Raw genomic sequence first — 13,675 nt, 5'->3', positions numbered from 1 at the left:
AAACCACCTTTTTTTGTTTGATAATTGAAAATGTGATATTTTTTTCCTAAAACTTTTCACCCATCAGGCCCTCAACCCCTTTTATCATCACAACTATAGCAGTGTGACAAAATTATGAAAAGCATTATGGCTCATTTTGTTCACACAACAATACTGATTCCTGGTTGTATACTTTTCCATTCAGCTGTGAAATAACCAGAGGAGACACTTTGACAGACTAAAGTTTTTATGTATTCTGACATTGTCTCTCCTCATTCTCATTTTATTATAATTTATCTATTAACTGTGTTATTTTTTTTTATCTTATGCAAGACACTCTTTAACTTCAGAAGAGCTATATAAATAAAGGCATGATTATTACTTCTACTATACTCCTCGTAATAAGTTAAAAATGAAGATTGTTCATAAAATATGTTGATAGTCTGTTACCCCCAACCAGAATTATGAAAACAAGACGTCACTGAAATGCCATTTCTGTTCATAACAACACAAACAGCACTGCTTCTTTCAGCTGTATTGAACCAGCCACTTAAGGTCACAACTCTCTGTGTGGAAGCAGACAGACAGATTAGATGAGATCTGACTGGAAGTCAAAACAGGTGGTAAGTTCCTGTCTGTTACTGTGGCAACGCATCAGAAATACAGGAAGCCCTGACACGATAGGTAATTTATGGTTTACGTCTCTAATTTACGTGTGTGTGTGTGTGTGTGTGTGTGTGTGTGTGTGTGTGTGTGTGTGAGAGAGAGAATTTAGATTTATAAGGAAATTGAATAACATCTGTATAACTGTCAAAGTGCTCCTGTATTACATTTAGTATTTTTGTTTGTTCACTTTCTGCTTTTACTGTGAAATCTTGTCCATTTGAGGACACCTCCCTGCAGCGGTAGCTTCACACTGCAAGAATATTCAATTAACCAATTAATCAATCAACAGATCATTGTTGATAATCAACTAATCTATCGGCAGAAATGTGATATTTTCTGGTTATCTTCGATGTTCTCTGAACTGACGATCCTTCGGGTTTGCACTGCTCATACATTATATGACACTGGAAGATATCAACTTTGACTGTGGGAAACATGAAATCGAAAAATGCTCAGCGTTTTAAAATATACAGTGCGATGCCGTTACAAGTCTTCCACTGCTCCCCCTCGCCCCGTGTGCATCTGCATACTGTCAGTGTGTTTCATTAAGGCTGCGCAGAGGTTAGCCCGGGCTTTATGTCATGGCGAGTCGGTGCCAGCGTTTCCCCCCATGGCTAGATCCTCTACATTATTTCATGCACAGAGTTGCAGAGTTGCATGGTTCAATGTGTGTGCATGTGTGAAACGCCGTGCGTACGCGTGCAGAGCAGAGGATGTGCCTTTTCCAGGGGACAGCTATCTGGCTTTGCTGCAGGCGATCCAGGAAATGCTCCTCCGCTGGTCCACTCAGATGTGACTGTGTGTGTGTGTGTGTGTGTGTGTGTGTGTGTGTGTGTGTGTGTGTGTGTGTGTGTGTTGTGTGTGTATAAGGGGTGTGAATATGTGTGTGTGTGAACGGCAACAACAGCCCCCAGCTCAGTGCCAGCTGGACTCCCCATGAAAGGACTTTTGTATTTGGGTGGGGGGATGAGGGGAGGAGAGGTGGGGGTGGGGTGTTGGTTGGGGTGTGGGTGATAGGCAGAAGGGCAGAGGACAGAGGGGGTCACTGCCTCCTGCCAGCGCCCTCTTTCAAACTGGATCAGAAGTGATCGGAGTTATTTTTCTGGAGGACTTTTCTGTCACTCTCCTCCTCCGTTTGTACCTTCCTGCTTTTTTTTTCTTTTTTTCACACTCTGAAAAACTGGCCTTTATCTCAGTTTTCAGCCCCTTCTGCAATCTGTCTTTATTCTGCTGCCCACCCCACCTCTCGAATCCCCTCCCATCCTCCACTCCAATCATTTTTTTTTTTCTGCCAACATCTCTCTCTCTCTCTCTCTCTCTCTCTCCTCTCTCTCTCTCCTCTGTGTGTGTGTGTGTGTGTGTGTGTGTGTGTGTGTGTGTGTGTGTGTGTGTGTGTGTGTGTGTGTGTGTGTGTGCGTGTGCGTGTGCACGGTCCACTGGGCAGATCCAGCTGGCGCCTTAGCAACCGAGCAAGCCACGCATAGCTGGCATCATGTCCATGTTGACGGATGGGGTTAAGGGTGGGGTTGTGTGTGCACATGTGTGTGAGTGGTAGAGGGGTCGCTGGACACATTTCCCTCCTGTCAGCAAAACCCAGCTGTAGTACAGTCGTATTTACTCCTGAGAGCTCAGCGCAGATGAGAGAGACGGGCCGCGAGTGGTTTAGTGTTTAGCGTTCATTAAGTCTCTCGGAGTGCTCACCCTCGTCCTCTTGCCTCACCTCTCTTTCACCCCACCCCACCCCCCATCACTTTTCTCTTTCCTCCCCACCCTCCTCTAAGTCATGGGCCCCGCGGAGACCGAGGGGGGAATCGTGACGGCTGCTCGGCGGCGGCAGAAGAAGACAGAAAAACACAACGCTTTCATCTCGTGTTTAACAGAACAGAGAGAAGCCGTTAACAGCTCTCAGCAGGGAAATTAGCGGGGTGTGTTAGGCCTGTGTACACAAACTGCCGGGATATTAACTGCCACATTACTGAGAGACGGGGCCTGACAGTTTACGTCTCCCGCTGAGAGACTGGAACTTGCTCCATCACTACGATCGGACTTGTAATGGTGAAGCAGAAGATTTGCGAACTAATGATGGATTACTCTGACCACAAAAACATGCTATCTGTCGGATTCACTGAACACAGTGAAACCTCTCGAAAAAAGTGTTCTTGCACTTCTATGTCAGCTGCAATCTTCACAATCTCAGTGACAGGAGACTAATCTTCCGTGTAGCTCAGTTTAGATTAGGATGTGCATTTCAAGCAAAACTACTATTCGAAATTTGCTCGGAACTTTTTGATGTTTGATTTCTTTCTTAATAGCTTTACCTGCAAAGCTCCGGACCCCTGAAAACATCGTGTTTTTCTTCTGCTTATGTTATTTCATGGCGGCTAGCGGGTCGCTTTTATGCGTATTACCGCCACCTTGTGACGGGACCAGGAGCCGGTAAAAACAAGTGGAAATAAGGAAGAACGACAGTCGCATGTACTAATCGATTTTGGAGATTATAACGACTATTTGAAGATTTGAAATTCATGCTCCAACCTTAGTTTAGATGCACCGTGGCACACCAAAGCATGATTTTATTCACTTCGCCTCCAGCCTCCACAGCAGCACATTACCGCGCTGACCTATGATACCGTCAACCCGCTCGGTAGAAGGGTCAATTGTAATGATCTTCTTTCTCAACCAAACCCCGTGTCTTGGGCTGAACTAATTGGCTCGATCCATGCGCGGGTGCTGAAGGTGACTTCAGAGGAAGCAGCGTTTCAAAATGTCGCTGCAGCTCAGTATTGGGTGTTTTCAACTGTGATCCAGTTATACGAAATGAACCAAGGATCACCTTTTTTTTTTCTTAGTGGAAGTATATCTCTTGATTTGTAAATATTGTGGGGAGGAAAGGCCACAGCGAGCCGGTGAGATCAAAAAAGAAGAAAGCCACATTTATGATTTGTGGAAACCAACTCGACTGGTGGAAAAACAATCCGTAGGTAAGAAGATGCTTCAGTCGCACAGATTAATGCGAGCAAACCAAAGGGAATTCGGCGTGGTCTGCTTCAAATGTTAATTTCTTGTAAAGCACTTCGAAAACTTCTCGAGCAGACAGACAGTGTCGTGTTTTACTCGTACCACGATTAGCTCGGTCTGTTGGGTTCAGCGGTTAAAACTGCTGGTGGGCGCCTTAATTAGTAGCCTGCATGTTGGTGAATGAGTCTTTCAGCCATGTACACTGATCATTTTCACAAAGGTGAATCAAACGATCCGTCCCTGTTGTGATTCACCAGCAGTGGCAGACCGGCCATCTGGAGCGTTGGGAATTTTCCCGGTAGGCTTCTTTTAGAAATGGGCCAATGCGAGAGAAAAAGAAATGGAAATAGTCACTGGGCTGTGAATGTGATGACTGGCCCGGAGGAGCGAGTTTGTGGCCTGATTCCTTCTGAGGAATTCTCCCATTAGAGCTCATGATTCACCTGCTTTCGTTATAATTAGGAGTGTATTTATTTTGTGTTTGCAATAATACGTATTAATGTTGTCACACGGTCTTGACAGGACTAGGACATCATGTTAATGGAAAGTGTCATGGCTGATGTTTTTGAAATGTTTATGTCTATTTTATGGGGACGGGTATAACCATAAAATAGACGAATGCCCGCTCGCTCAGTTGCAGCATTTGTCCCTGAATGGTGTTCAAAAGCAGGCTTAACTTCTCAAGTATTGACAACCAGCTTAATGCTGACTCTGTTGCTGCTGCAGTATAAAATAAAAATAAAAATATTCCATAAATTAGATGATAAAATAAACATTTGTTTGGTAATGACGTCTAACGATGGACCAAGAAATCATTTTAAATACATTTATTGGATTTTGATAAGCTTGTTTAATTTAAAAGTCCAGGACAATATTTCATTTCATCCCCTGCTCATATTGACTACTGTCTGACAGACGGAAAAGATTGACACCGAGTTGAATTGGACCTGGAATTTTAATAATGGCGTACCTGCCCAGCCCGATTTAGTCGAGCTGATATTTTGCAGAATCAAATTAAACAGTACAATTTGCATTTATACAAGCATAGACACACAAAATGAGGATGGCAACAATGGCAGTTTTGGCAGGTTGGTTGAGGAGACTTTTGTGTTCAAATACATGTCGCAGCATTGACCCCCATCGCTGCCAACAGCACATTTTATAGAGCCCATTTAAAGTGTGAATGTTGCGCTGTTATTCCACCTCGCCGCTCTGTGGGAAAGGGACGAAGACGGGAGGAAGGATATTGTTGTTCTGCTGTTAACCCGGCAGTGGAGGTTGTCAAGGTCACAGACTGTATGTAAAAGTGGACGGAACTTCCGGGTCTGAAAAATGAGGCCGATGCGGAAGTGCATTAAACTGCAATACCACCGAGTGCCACCAGAGGTCGGCTCCAAAAAGCTCCATAGACTCCCATTCAACTTCTCTCAAAATTTTCAGTCAATAAAATGTCTCCACGGGTTATCTCGGGGTTGTTAGCTAAAGTCGCTCCATCGTATTTGTTTTCTGGCGGTCCATCTAAAAATAATCTTGTCACGAGTTCAAAAGTAAGCCGTGTTTTTGGGAGAAGTGTCTGTTTGATTGACAGGCCTGTGGTGCAGTCAGGTTACAGCTATCGGTGGGCGGGACGTAGTATCGCCGGGTTTCCAATCAGATCAGTCAGATCCACCGCTCGCTCGTCCAAATATGGTCACTTCCTGCTCCAAGCCGATCCGAACTAGCAAAATGGTACCAAATGGGTGGTTGAGGCTGTTGTGCACGCATCCACAAATCACATACTGGGGGCAGCATTTGTTTGGTTCAGTGTAAAAGAGCAAAATCCAACAAAATGAAAAGCCTTATTTACTGCAGTATCGCTGAATCTCTGTAGAACTGAGGTTATAACTGTGACCTTAGCACCTCACTTTGATGCGCAACACATTGAGCATTGAACAAAACATACAGCCAAATGCGTCTGCTTCATTCTCACTTCTGGGACTCGCCTTCTTCAAGTAAACATGTTAAATTGAGAGAATAAGTCAGTGTTACTTTACACCCATGGAGTTGTTTTACTGCTGGAGAACACAAGCAAACCCTGAGACACCAAGGACACGTTTAATACAGAGGAGGATGAATCAAAAAGTCTGCGTTTCATCTCACATGCTTACTAAGATCTTTTTTAAAACAAGAGTGTGAGAGTTCAAAGTATATGTGTGTGGACTGTGTGGATATTTGACATGTATTTGCAAAGGATTTCAGTGTGTTAAGTGCTGTGTGTGTGTGTGTGTGTGTGTGTGTGTGTGTGTGTGTGTGTGTGTGTGTGTGTGTGCGCTAGAAGGGGGGAAAGCGTACCCTCCCTGATACTTTGAATCAGTCACAACGCGGCGCTTCCAGCAAGAACAGTAGCAGCTTAGCCACTTCTGAACCTCCCACACTCCCAACACACCGCCCGGCTACAAAGCATCTTTGTTCTCAGAGGAGACAATTCAAATCTCCAGCTCCAATTTCCCACGGATTTGACTAAATCTAGCTTTTCTCGCAGTCTTTTGGCAATAGAATATACATTTTTGTTTTGTTTTGTTTGTTTTGTTCATACATCTCAACATGGTGATTATTTCCAACTAATTCATCTACCAAAAAAAAAAAAAAATCGTAAAACAAGGGATGAAAGCAGTTTGACCAGTCAAGCAGGCCGTGTGAAGTGCACCACTATGGAAACACACACCGATGGGAAAGAAAAAAAAGACACCAACATGTTTCAAGGCCTGCCCGCTGACGTGCTTTGAGGCATTGTGTGTGAAGTGTGTGTGTGTGTGTCGGATCAATGTGCGAAAGCATCAGAGGGCAGAGAGGAAAAGAAGGAAACTTCCCTGACCGAACACCGTGGCAACAAGCAGCCGAATCACCGAACTGGGAAACATCGAGAGTCAAAGACCCAGCAGAAAGATCCAGACTGCATGCAGACACAATCATCGAACTCTTACCGCACAGAGCGGGGAAGTTCAAAAGCACAAGAGGAAAGAAAAGTGGAAGAAGGAGGAGAAAGCGCTCATTTGTAGTAGGAGTTAGTAACAAAAAATTAGTGTTAGCAGAGAAAGGAAAGGGGAAAAACACCCAGAAAAAACAGAAATAATAAGGAAAGGAAACCTGGGCAAACTGGCTCACACCAACTTCAACCCCTTTGGAAGAATTTGGAAATCCTCCAACAATCCCAACGTCATTGTGTCCACTGCAGGGCCAAAAAAACTGCTGTAACGAGGGCCGACGCTCGCGGACTCACACACACACACACACACACACACACACACACACACACACACACACACACGCTCGCACGCACGCACGCACGCACGCACGCACGCACGCACACGCACACGCCGCAATTGACATTTAATTTACGTCCGGGTAGAACTGAGAGTTTCCCGGTGTGGTCGTATAAACCTCGGTTTCCAGAGAGTGGTTTCAATCATCTCGAGTCAGGCCCTTGTTCTAAAATTTGGCCCTGCTGTGGGGGGAAAAAGGTCAATCAGAGCTCTCCGCCGTGCCGGCCGGCGAGGAGGAAAACATGAAAAATAAAAAAAATAAAATGTGAAGATTCGAGAGAGACCAGCGTCCCTGCAGCTCTCAGATCAGCCCTGATCCCAGCATGTGTGCGTGGAAGAGAGAGATTTATGCTTGTGTGCATGCATGTGTGCAGGTGTGTGTGTGTGTGTGTGTGTGTGTGTGTGCAACTTGTCTGCTTGCGTGCGCACGTATCGAGGCCCACTTGACAGACTGTACATGTGCACGTACACCTGCACGGGATGTGTGGTGTCACCTCAACGTGTCACAGTATAGATAGATAGATAGATAGATAGATAGATAGATAGATAGATAGATAGATAGATAGATAGATAGATAGATAGTTACTTTATTAATCCCACAAGGGGACTTTTTTTTTATGACACTGTGTGTGTGTGTGTGTGTGTGTGTGTGTGTGTGTGTGTGTGTGTGTGTGTGTGTGTGTGTGTGTGTGTGTATGTGTGTGTGTGTGTGTGTGTGTGTGTGTGTGTGTGTGTGTGTGTGTGTGTAGGCAGTGATCGCATGCTGTTGGCTGTTTTCCTGTTGATGCAATGTGGCTGTGCTGTGTAGCCTGTGTGTGTGCGTGCGTGTGTGTGTGTGTGTGTGTGCGTGTGAGTGTGTGTGTGCGTGTGTGTGTGTGTGTGTGTGTGTGTGTGTGTGTGTGTGTGTGTGTCCATCATATTTATAGGTGAATGTCCACGGTTCTCCGCTGCATTCATCGATACACACTTCCACACATGTACAGTACAGAGGACGAGTGTGTGTCGTGCGTGTTTTCCGATCGACTCACCGATGACGCTGGTGGTGATCTGGTACCGGCTGGCGCCGTGCTTGTTCTTGACCTCACAGATGAACGTGGTGTTGACGGCGTCGTCCACCTTCCTCACCATCAGCTTGTTGCCGTCCACCACGACCGTGTCCGGCAACGGACCGGAGGCCCTTGAGAGGAAGGGAGAAAGAGGCGGGACGGAAAGAAATAAATGCAAGGCGGTGAGGAGTTTTGGTGAAAAGAGAAGTGAGGAATGACCCAGGAAGTGATAGATGAGAAAAAATGTCACACGGAAAATAAGAGATAACCAAAAAAAGAAGAAGGGAGAGACATGCAAGAAATAGCGAGTGAGAAGATTTTTTTAAGAAATTGGACCAAATAAGATGAAGTGAAAGGAAATCAAAAAGACAAGTTGTTGAGAGAGGAGGAGGAGAAAATGAAAAAAGAAGAAACATAAAAATGGGAAAGAGATTGAAAGATAAAAATAAGAAACAGACAGTTTGTCACTGTGACAGCAATAATGTGAGAAAAATCCCAGACATGTGAACAGCCGTCCCGTCTCCCTGCTCATTATTCATCAGTAAAACCACACATATAACACACGAGCCATCTGTCCATCACGACGAGACGTTAGGAGCGTTTGTACTTTAAAAAAAAAAAAAAAAAAAAAATCCACAAAGAAACGATCATTAAAGCGAAGAAGAAGGAGGATGTTCGGCACGTTTCTAACTATTATTAGAAAGTCTTTCCGGAGGAGTTGGAGGGAAACGGAGCGACTGCACAGATGGACCGAGTGTGATTCTTACGCGGTCCAGGTGACGGTGGTGGGCGCAGGTTTGGCGTTGGCCAGGCAGAACAGCACGACATCAGAGCGGCCGACGTACCAGTTGTTGTCGTAGCCCTCTATGGACACAGAAGGGGGGTCTGAAACACAGAGGGCGGATAACGTTCATTATGTATTTTATTCAACGTATTTTTATGGCCAGAGCCACCTCTCATTCACAGTAGTTAGTGACCCTGGAGGATGTTAAGATAGAGTAGGTTTACGTTACTTCTTAAACTTCGTCTCCAAATAAAACTGTTACTGCAATTGAAAAGATGGTTAATGGTGGCAGTCGGAGATGCAGCCAATTCAAAAAGGCATCCATAGAAAAGACACATAAATTGGACATGAATCCAAAAGTGAATCAATCGAAGCTGCTTCTGAACTTCTTGCGAAAATCTCGCTGAAATCATGCGACTTTGCTCCTTGTTTTTTTTTTTGCACCCCTTTTATGATGATCTTTCACATCGTTATCTTCATTTGACCTGCTGCGATGTGTATTTCAAGTCCACCCACATGTCTTAACATTATTATCTGTAGAAAATGAATTGGGATTTTACTTCCTCAGTAGCCTGCTGGAAAGTGAAAGTGTCTCAGCACTTCACAAGTCTGTCAGTGAGCATGCTAACACACTACCAGGCCAACAGGCTGCCATCCTGCCATTTTGAGATGTTTGATTCATGTTGCTTCATACAACTTGAAACAAAAACAAAACCTCAATACAAGACAAAAGGTGTCTGGTAGCCGCTGTGCGTGTGGTGATGTGTGTAGAACCGGCTGCATCTTGGAAAAATGTGACATAGAAAACTTTGCAACCTTAAAGAGGTTTCCCCCCCAAAAAATCAAGGTTTTCTAATCCCAGCAGGGAGAGAAAATAAATCAATGTCACCGCTGTGAGAGTCTTAAAATTAAGACAAACCAAAGTGGTGTGTGGGGAAAGTTAAATAAAGCAGAAAGTGTCTTTCTTCCCCGTCATGTTTTCCGTGTAAAAGACGGAGAGATGAAGCGAGCGGACGACGGTGTGAGAGAAAGAGGAAGCGGGACAGGACGGTCGGTGTGTGCGTCCTCCTCCCGGAGAGCGCTGACCTATAAAAGCTGATCTGAGTTACACAGCAGACAGGAGACATGATCCCTCACACCATCGCCAAACTAACACACACACAGCGAGCAGTCCCGGCACAGTGTGTGTGAGAGAGTGTGTGCGTTGGGCTGATTACACCTCTGTGAGCACACGTTTCGAGCGTGACGACGTTTATCCCGAATCTCACTTGGATGAAGAGCTGGTTTAAATTTGACTCAAGTTCAGGAACGCCTTTCCTCACAATTATGTGTATATACACCCAGAACCACAAACGTATAAATACAAAATCTGCTTACATACATCTCGTACAGTTTGCGTACGTCTGCGAAGATAATTTGACAGCTTGATGGGCCGTGAGTCTTGTGTTGATGTAGCTATAAGTTTTTTCTCGTCACTTCTTCCAACAGCTTGACAGTTGGATTGTGTGTGTCATCTAAATGTGTGTGTGTGTGTGTGTGTGTGTGTGTGTGCGTATGCATCCGAAAATTGGAGATTGTAAAAAAGAAGAAGAACAAAGACAATCTGTTCCATCTTTGCGGTAAACGGCAGCAAGGTCACGCGGCTGAGACGATGCTGTCAGCATCCCTAAATCTCTTTAAAGCCACGCTGAACCTGTGTAGTATTTTAAGCCCATGCAAATTAGAATGGAATTTAATGGATTAAATGAAGGCAACGTGTGTGTGTGTGTGTGTGTGTGTGTGTGTGTGTGTGTGTGTGTGTGTGTGTGTTCACACTTGTGTGTAAACATGTGTGTTTGTAGATTTCTTTACTCCTAAGGGCCCAAAAAGTCCTAAAAGAACAAAAAAGATGAACATTCGATCAATTGTGAGACGCATGTTGTGTTCTTGATGGCGTACTTATGAACTAACATTCACTATTTCAAATGCATAAGTGCGTTCAAACTGTCAAGTACAGAAAGGATGATGCACTCGAAAAGGTCCAAAAAAAAAAGTATGCGACTCTGGACACGTTTCTCCCGAAATGGTCGCCATCTTGGCTCCGTGGAGGAAGTGGGCGGAGCCACCGACGTAGAGAATGATCTAATTAAGATGTCTGAGGAAGCTGCAGTTGTTCCTGAACACCAAACAAAAGTGTTTATTTTTCACTGCTGCTGCTGGAGAGAGAAATCAGTGTGTTCATTGAGGGAACAAAAACACGTCGATTTCTGGGTAAAATAATTACAGCTGCAGATATTTTGGCGGGTGATGCGTTCACATGTTGAGGTTATTTCCGGTCAGTGTGCGATTTGAAACACAAGAGCACTATTTGTTAGCGTACTAAGGGAGGTAAGCCATTTGGTGCAAAGCATCAGTCATGTTCTTAAAGTGTGAAATTAACTTTATCTGTACTAATAATACATCAAATAATAGAATCCTGGCTGAATACATTCGTCACAGTATGTTTACAAAAAGGGAAACGCATTTTGACGGACCGTCTGAAGTGGAACTTCCTGATTTGGTCTCATGATCATGAACAAACTACCCCCACGGCTGCGGCTACCCATCATTTATCATTGTGAAAATGAACATATCTAATGCAGTGTGTGTGTGTGTGTGTGTGTGTGTGTGTGTTCCTTACACTCCACAGAGAGCTTGACTTGGTTAACCCACGGCCTCTCCTGCGTCCGCTGCTCGACCATGCAGGTCACCTCCCTGCCGTCGTCCGCCGGCGTGGGCACCAGCCGGTACTCGCTGCGTACCGTCACCGTGCCATCTGGCCCGTTTATGTTGCTGGTCGAGTGATTCCCTCCGACCGTCGCCAACCACTTTATGGTCGCTGCCGGTTTGCCGTCCGCCGCCTCGCACCGGGCCACCACCACCGACTTGGTGCCGGCCTGGACGGTCACAACTTTGGCCGAGTTCTTGGGCTTGGCTGCGATGGGAGGGGAGCAGACGGGGAAGGAGTTGGAGTTAAAAAGATCCAAACAGGACGTAAGGGTTGAATAGGAGAACAGAGAAAAAAGATTGGGAGGGAGGGAAAAATAAAAAGTGGGGAAAGAAAGAGACATCAAACATGAGGAAGAGGGGGAAGAGAGGAGGAGGAGGAGGGCAGCGAAAAAGCAGAGGAGGAGGAAGAAGTTCAATCAGTTTGTTGTGCATATACAGTGTGGCATCCTACTGTGGATGTAATGAAATTCTGAGAGGAGGCGGAGGCCCTCTGGTGTGACCTCAGGCCAGTGAACATCAGAGAGACAGAAAGGGAAAGTACAGACACATCATACACTCATCTAAAGTAAGGTGTTATGAAGCATTATGTAAATCATTTTTTTTTACTTCTAGTGAATGACAGCCCTGTTCAACAGAATGTATTCGAAAACGGCTCCAAAAAGCCTCCATAGACTCCCATTCAACTTCTCAGGAAATTCTATGTCAACAAAATTGAAAAGGTTTTTTCGTTTTTTCTTTAGCTAAAGTCGCTCCTTCTTATTAGTTTTCTGGAGGTCCATCTGAAAATAATCCCGTCATTAATTAGAAAAGAAGCTATAACTTGGGGTATGTTTGATTGACAGGTCTGTGGTGCAGTCAGGTATCTGCTATCGGTGTACGTGACGTAGTATCGTCGGGTTTCCAATCAGATCCAGTCAGATCCACCGCTCCCTCCCTCCCCAGCTTGCCCAAATATGGTCACTTCCTGCTGCAATCCGCTCCGAACTAGCAAAGATGGCGACGACCAAAATCCGAACTCGAGGCTTCATAAGGAATTGATAAATTTAGATTTTTTTTTTTTTTTATGAATTTGAATCATCACTTGAAGTGCCATAACCATCTTTCTGCAGAGTACGCCACACATTATGAATTTTAAGTTTAAGTTGTTAACATCAGCCTCGACGCCTTTCTTCCTCGCACTCGTAAAAACCTTCCATCTTTAGAAAGATCAACTTCTTCAACATTCACCTTTCATCACCGTACGAGTATATTTTTTGCAGGTAATCTCTCAACTGAAGTGAAACCTCAAACATCCCATCAGTTACAACAGTATTACATAATACAGTGAGACATACTAAGATTGCTTTCCTTCTCCTGTAACACAACCTCTGTTAAATCAAACTGAGCTTCTATTAAGTGTTGGTGTTCCATGGAAATGTTTTCTTAAAGGATAAAACCCGACATCTATTACGCTATCAATCAATCTGTAAATGTCACTGAACTCCATTGTTCTGCGATGTCAAGTGTTGCAATTTACTTTCTTATTTGTGTTGTACCCACTCCTCTTAACCATGCATCATCCCGTACTGCAGGTTGTGACTCAGTGAATTTCCCCCCCTAAATACCTTTCAGTCCGTTTTCTGTGGCTGTAGACAGTAATGGGCATTTTGGGATTGAAAGATTTTAGTTATTAAGTAGAAGTAAGGCAATTATTGAAAACACTTCTTCTTTTTTTTTTCACCACTGCACAGCCTGCTGGTTTATCAAGGAGACTGTCAGTGGACAAATTGGTTTGTCTTTGTGTTCGTTGGTGAATTTCTTTCCATTAGAAGGGCGGAGAAAGAAGTCCTTGTTCATTTATTCTGAAGGACAGAAACCAACGTTTTAAATCTAATCTTAAAACTGGAAGTCAAATTCTGCCACAGCTGGACATGTTTTTTTTTTTTTTTTAAAGTTCCTTGTAGTGCTTTGATTCATTAAATTGGCCACACTTTAACAAATCCATTAAAGGTCAGACTTTTTAGGCCTGGTAACACAATAGTGAAATCATACCATGTATTTGCTCACGAGGAAATCACTTATGTTTCACATGAAGTTCAGCTTTCGTGAACTTTCTGCAACAAACAGCAAACAGTTTGGACGGCGTTGACCTT

At 44.4% G+C, this 13,675-nt stretch overlaps 1 protein-coding gene across 1 annotated transcript in view; it reads right to left on the bottom strand.

The window, feature by feature from the left end:
- Positions 1–13,675, bottom strand: part of LOC138214297 (poliovirus receptor-like) — a 167,121-nt gene that overhangs the window by 20,352 nt on the left and 133,094 nt on the right. The window contains 3 exon segments of the mRNA XM_069175784.1: positions 7,994–8,142; positions 8,779–8,896; positions 11,455–11,748. Of these exon segments, the coding sequence (XP_069031885.1) occupies positions 7,994–8,142; positions 8,779–8,896; positions 11,455–11,748 (561 nt within the window).

Source organism: Embiotoca jacksoni, unplaced genomic scaffold (assembly GCF_022577435.1).
Source record: "Embiotoca jacksoni isolate LCO1_2020_lvr unplaced genomic scaffold, fEmbJac1.0.p SCAF_7, whole genome shotgun sequence".
NCBI lineage: Eukaryota > Metazoa > Chordata > Actinopteri > Embiotocidae > Embiotoca > Embiotoca jacksoni.
This window is presented reverse-complemented; position numbering and strand designations above follow the sequence as displayed.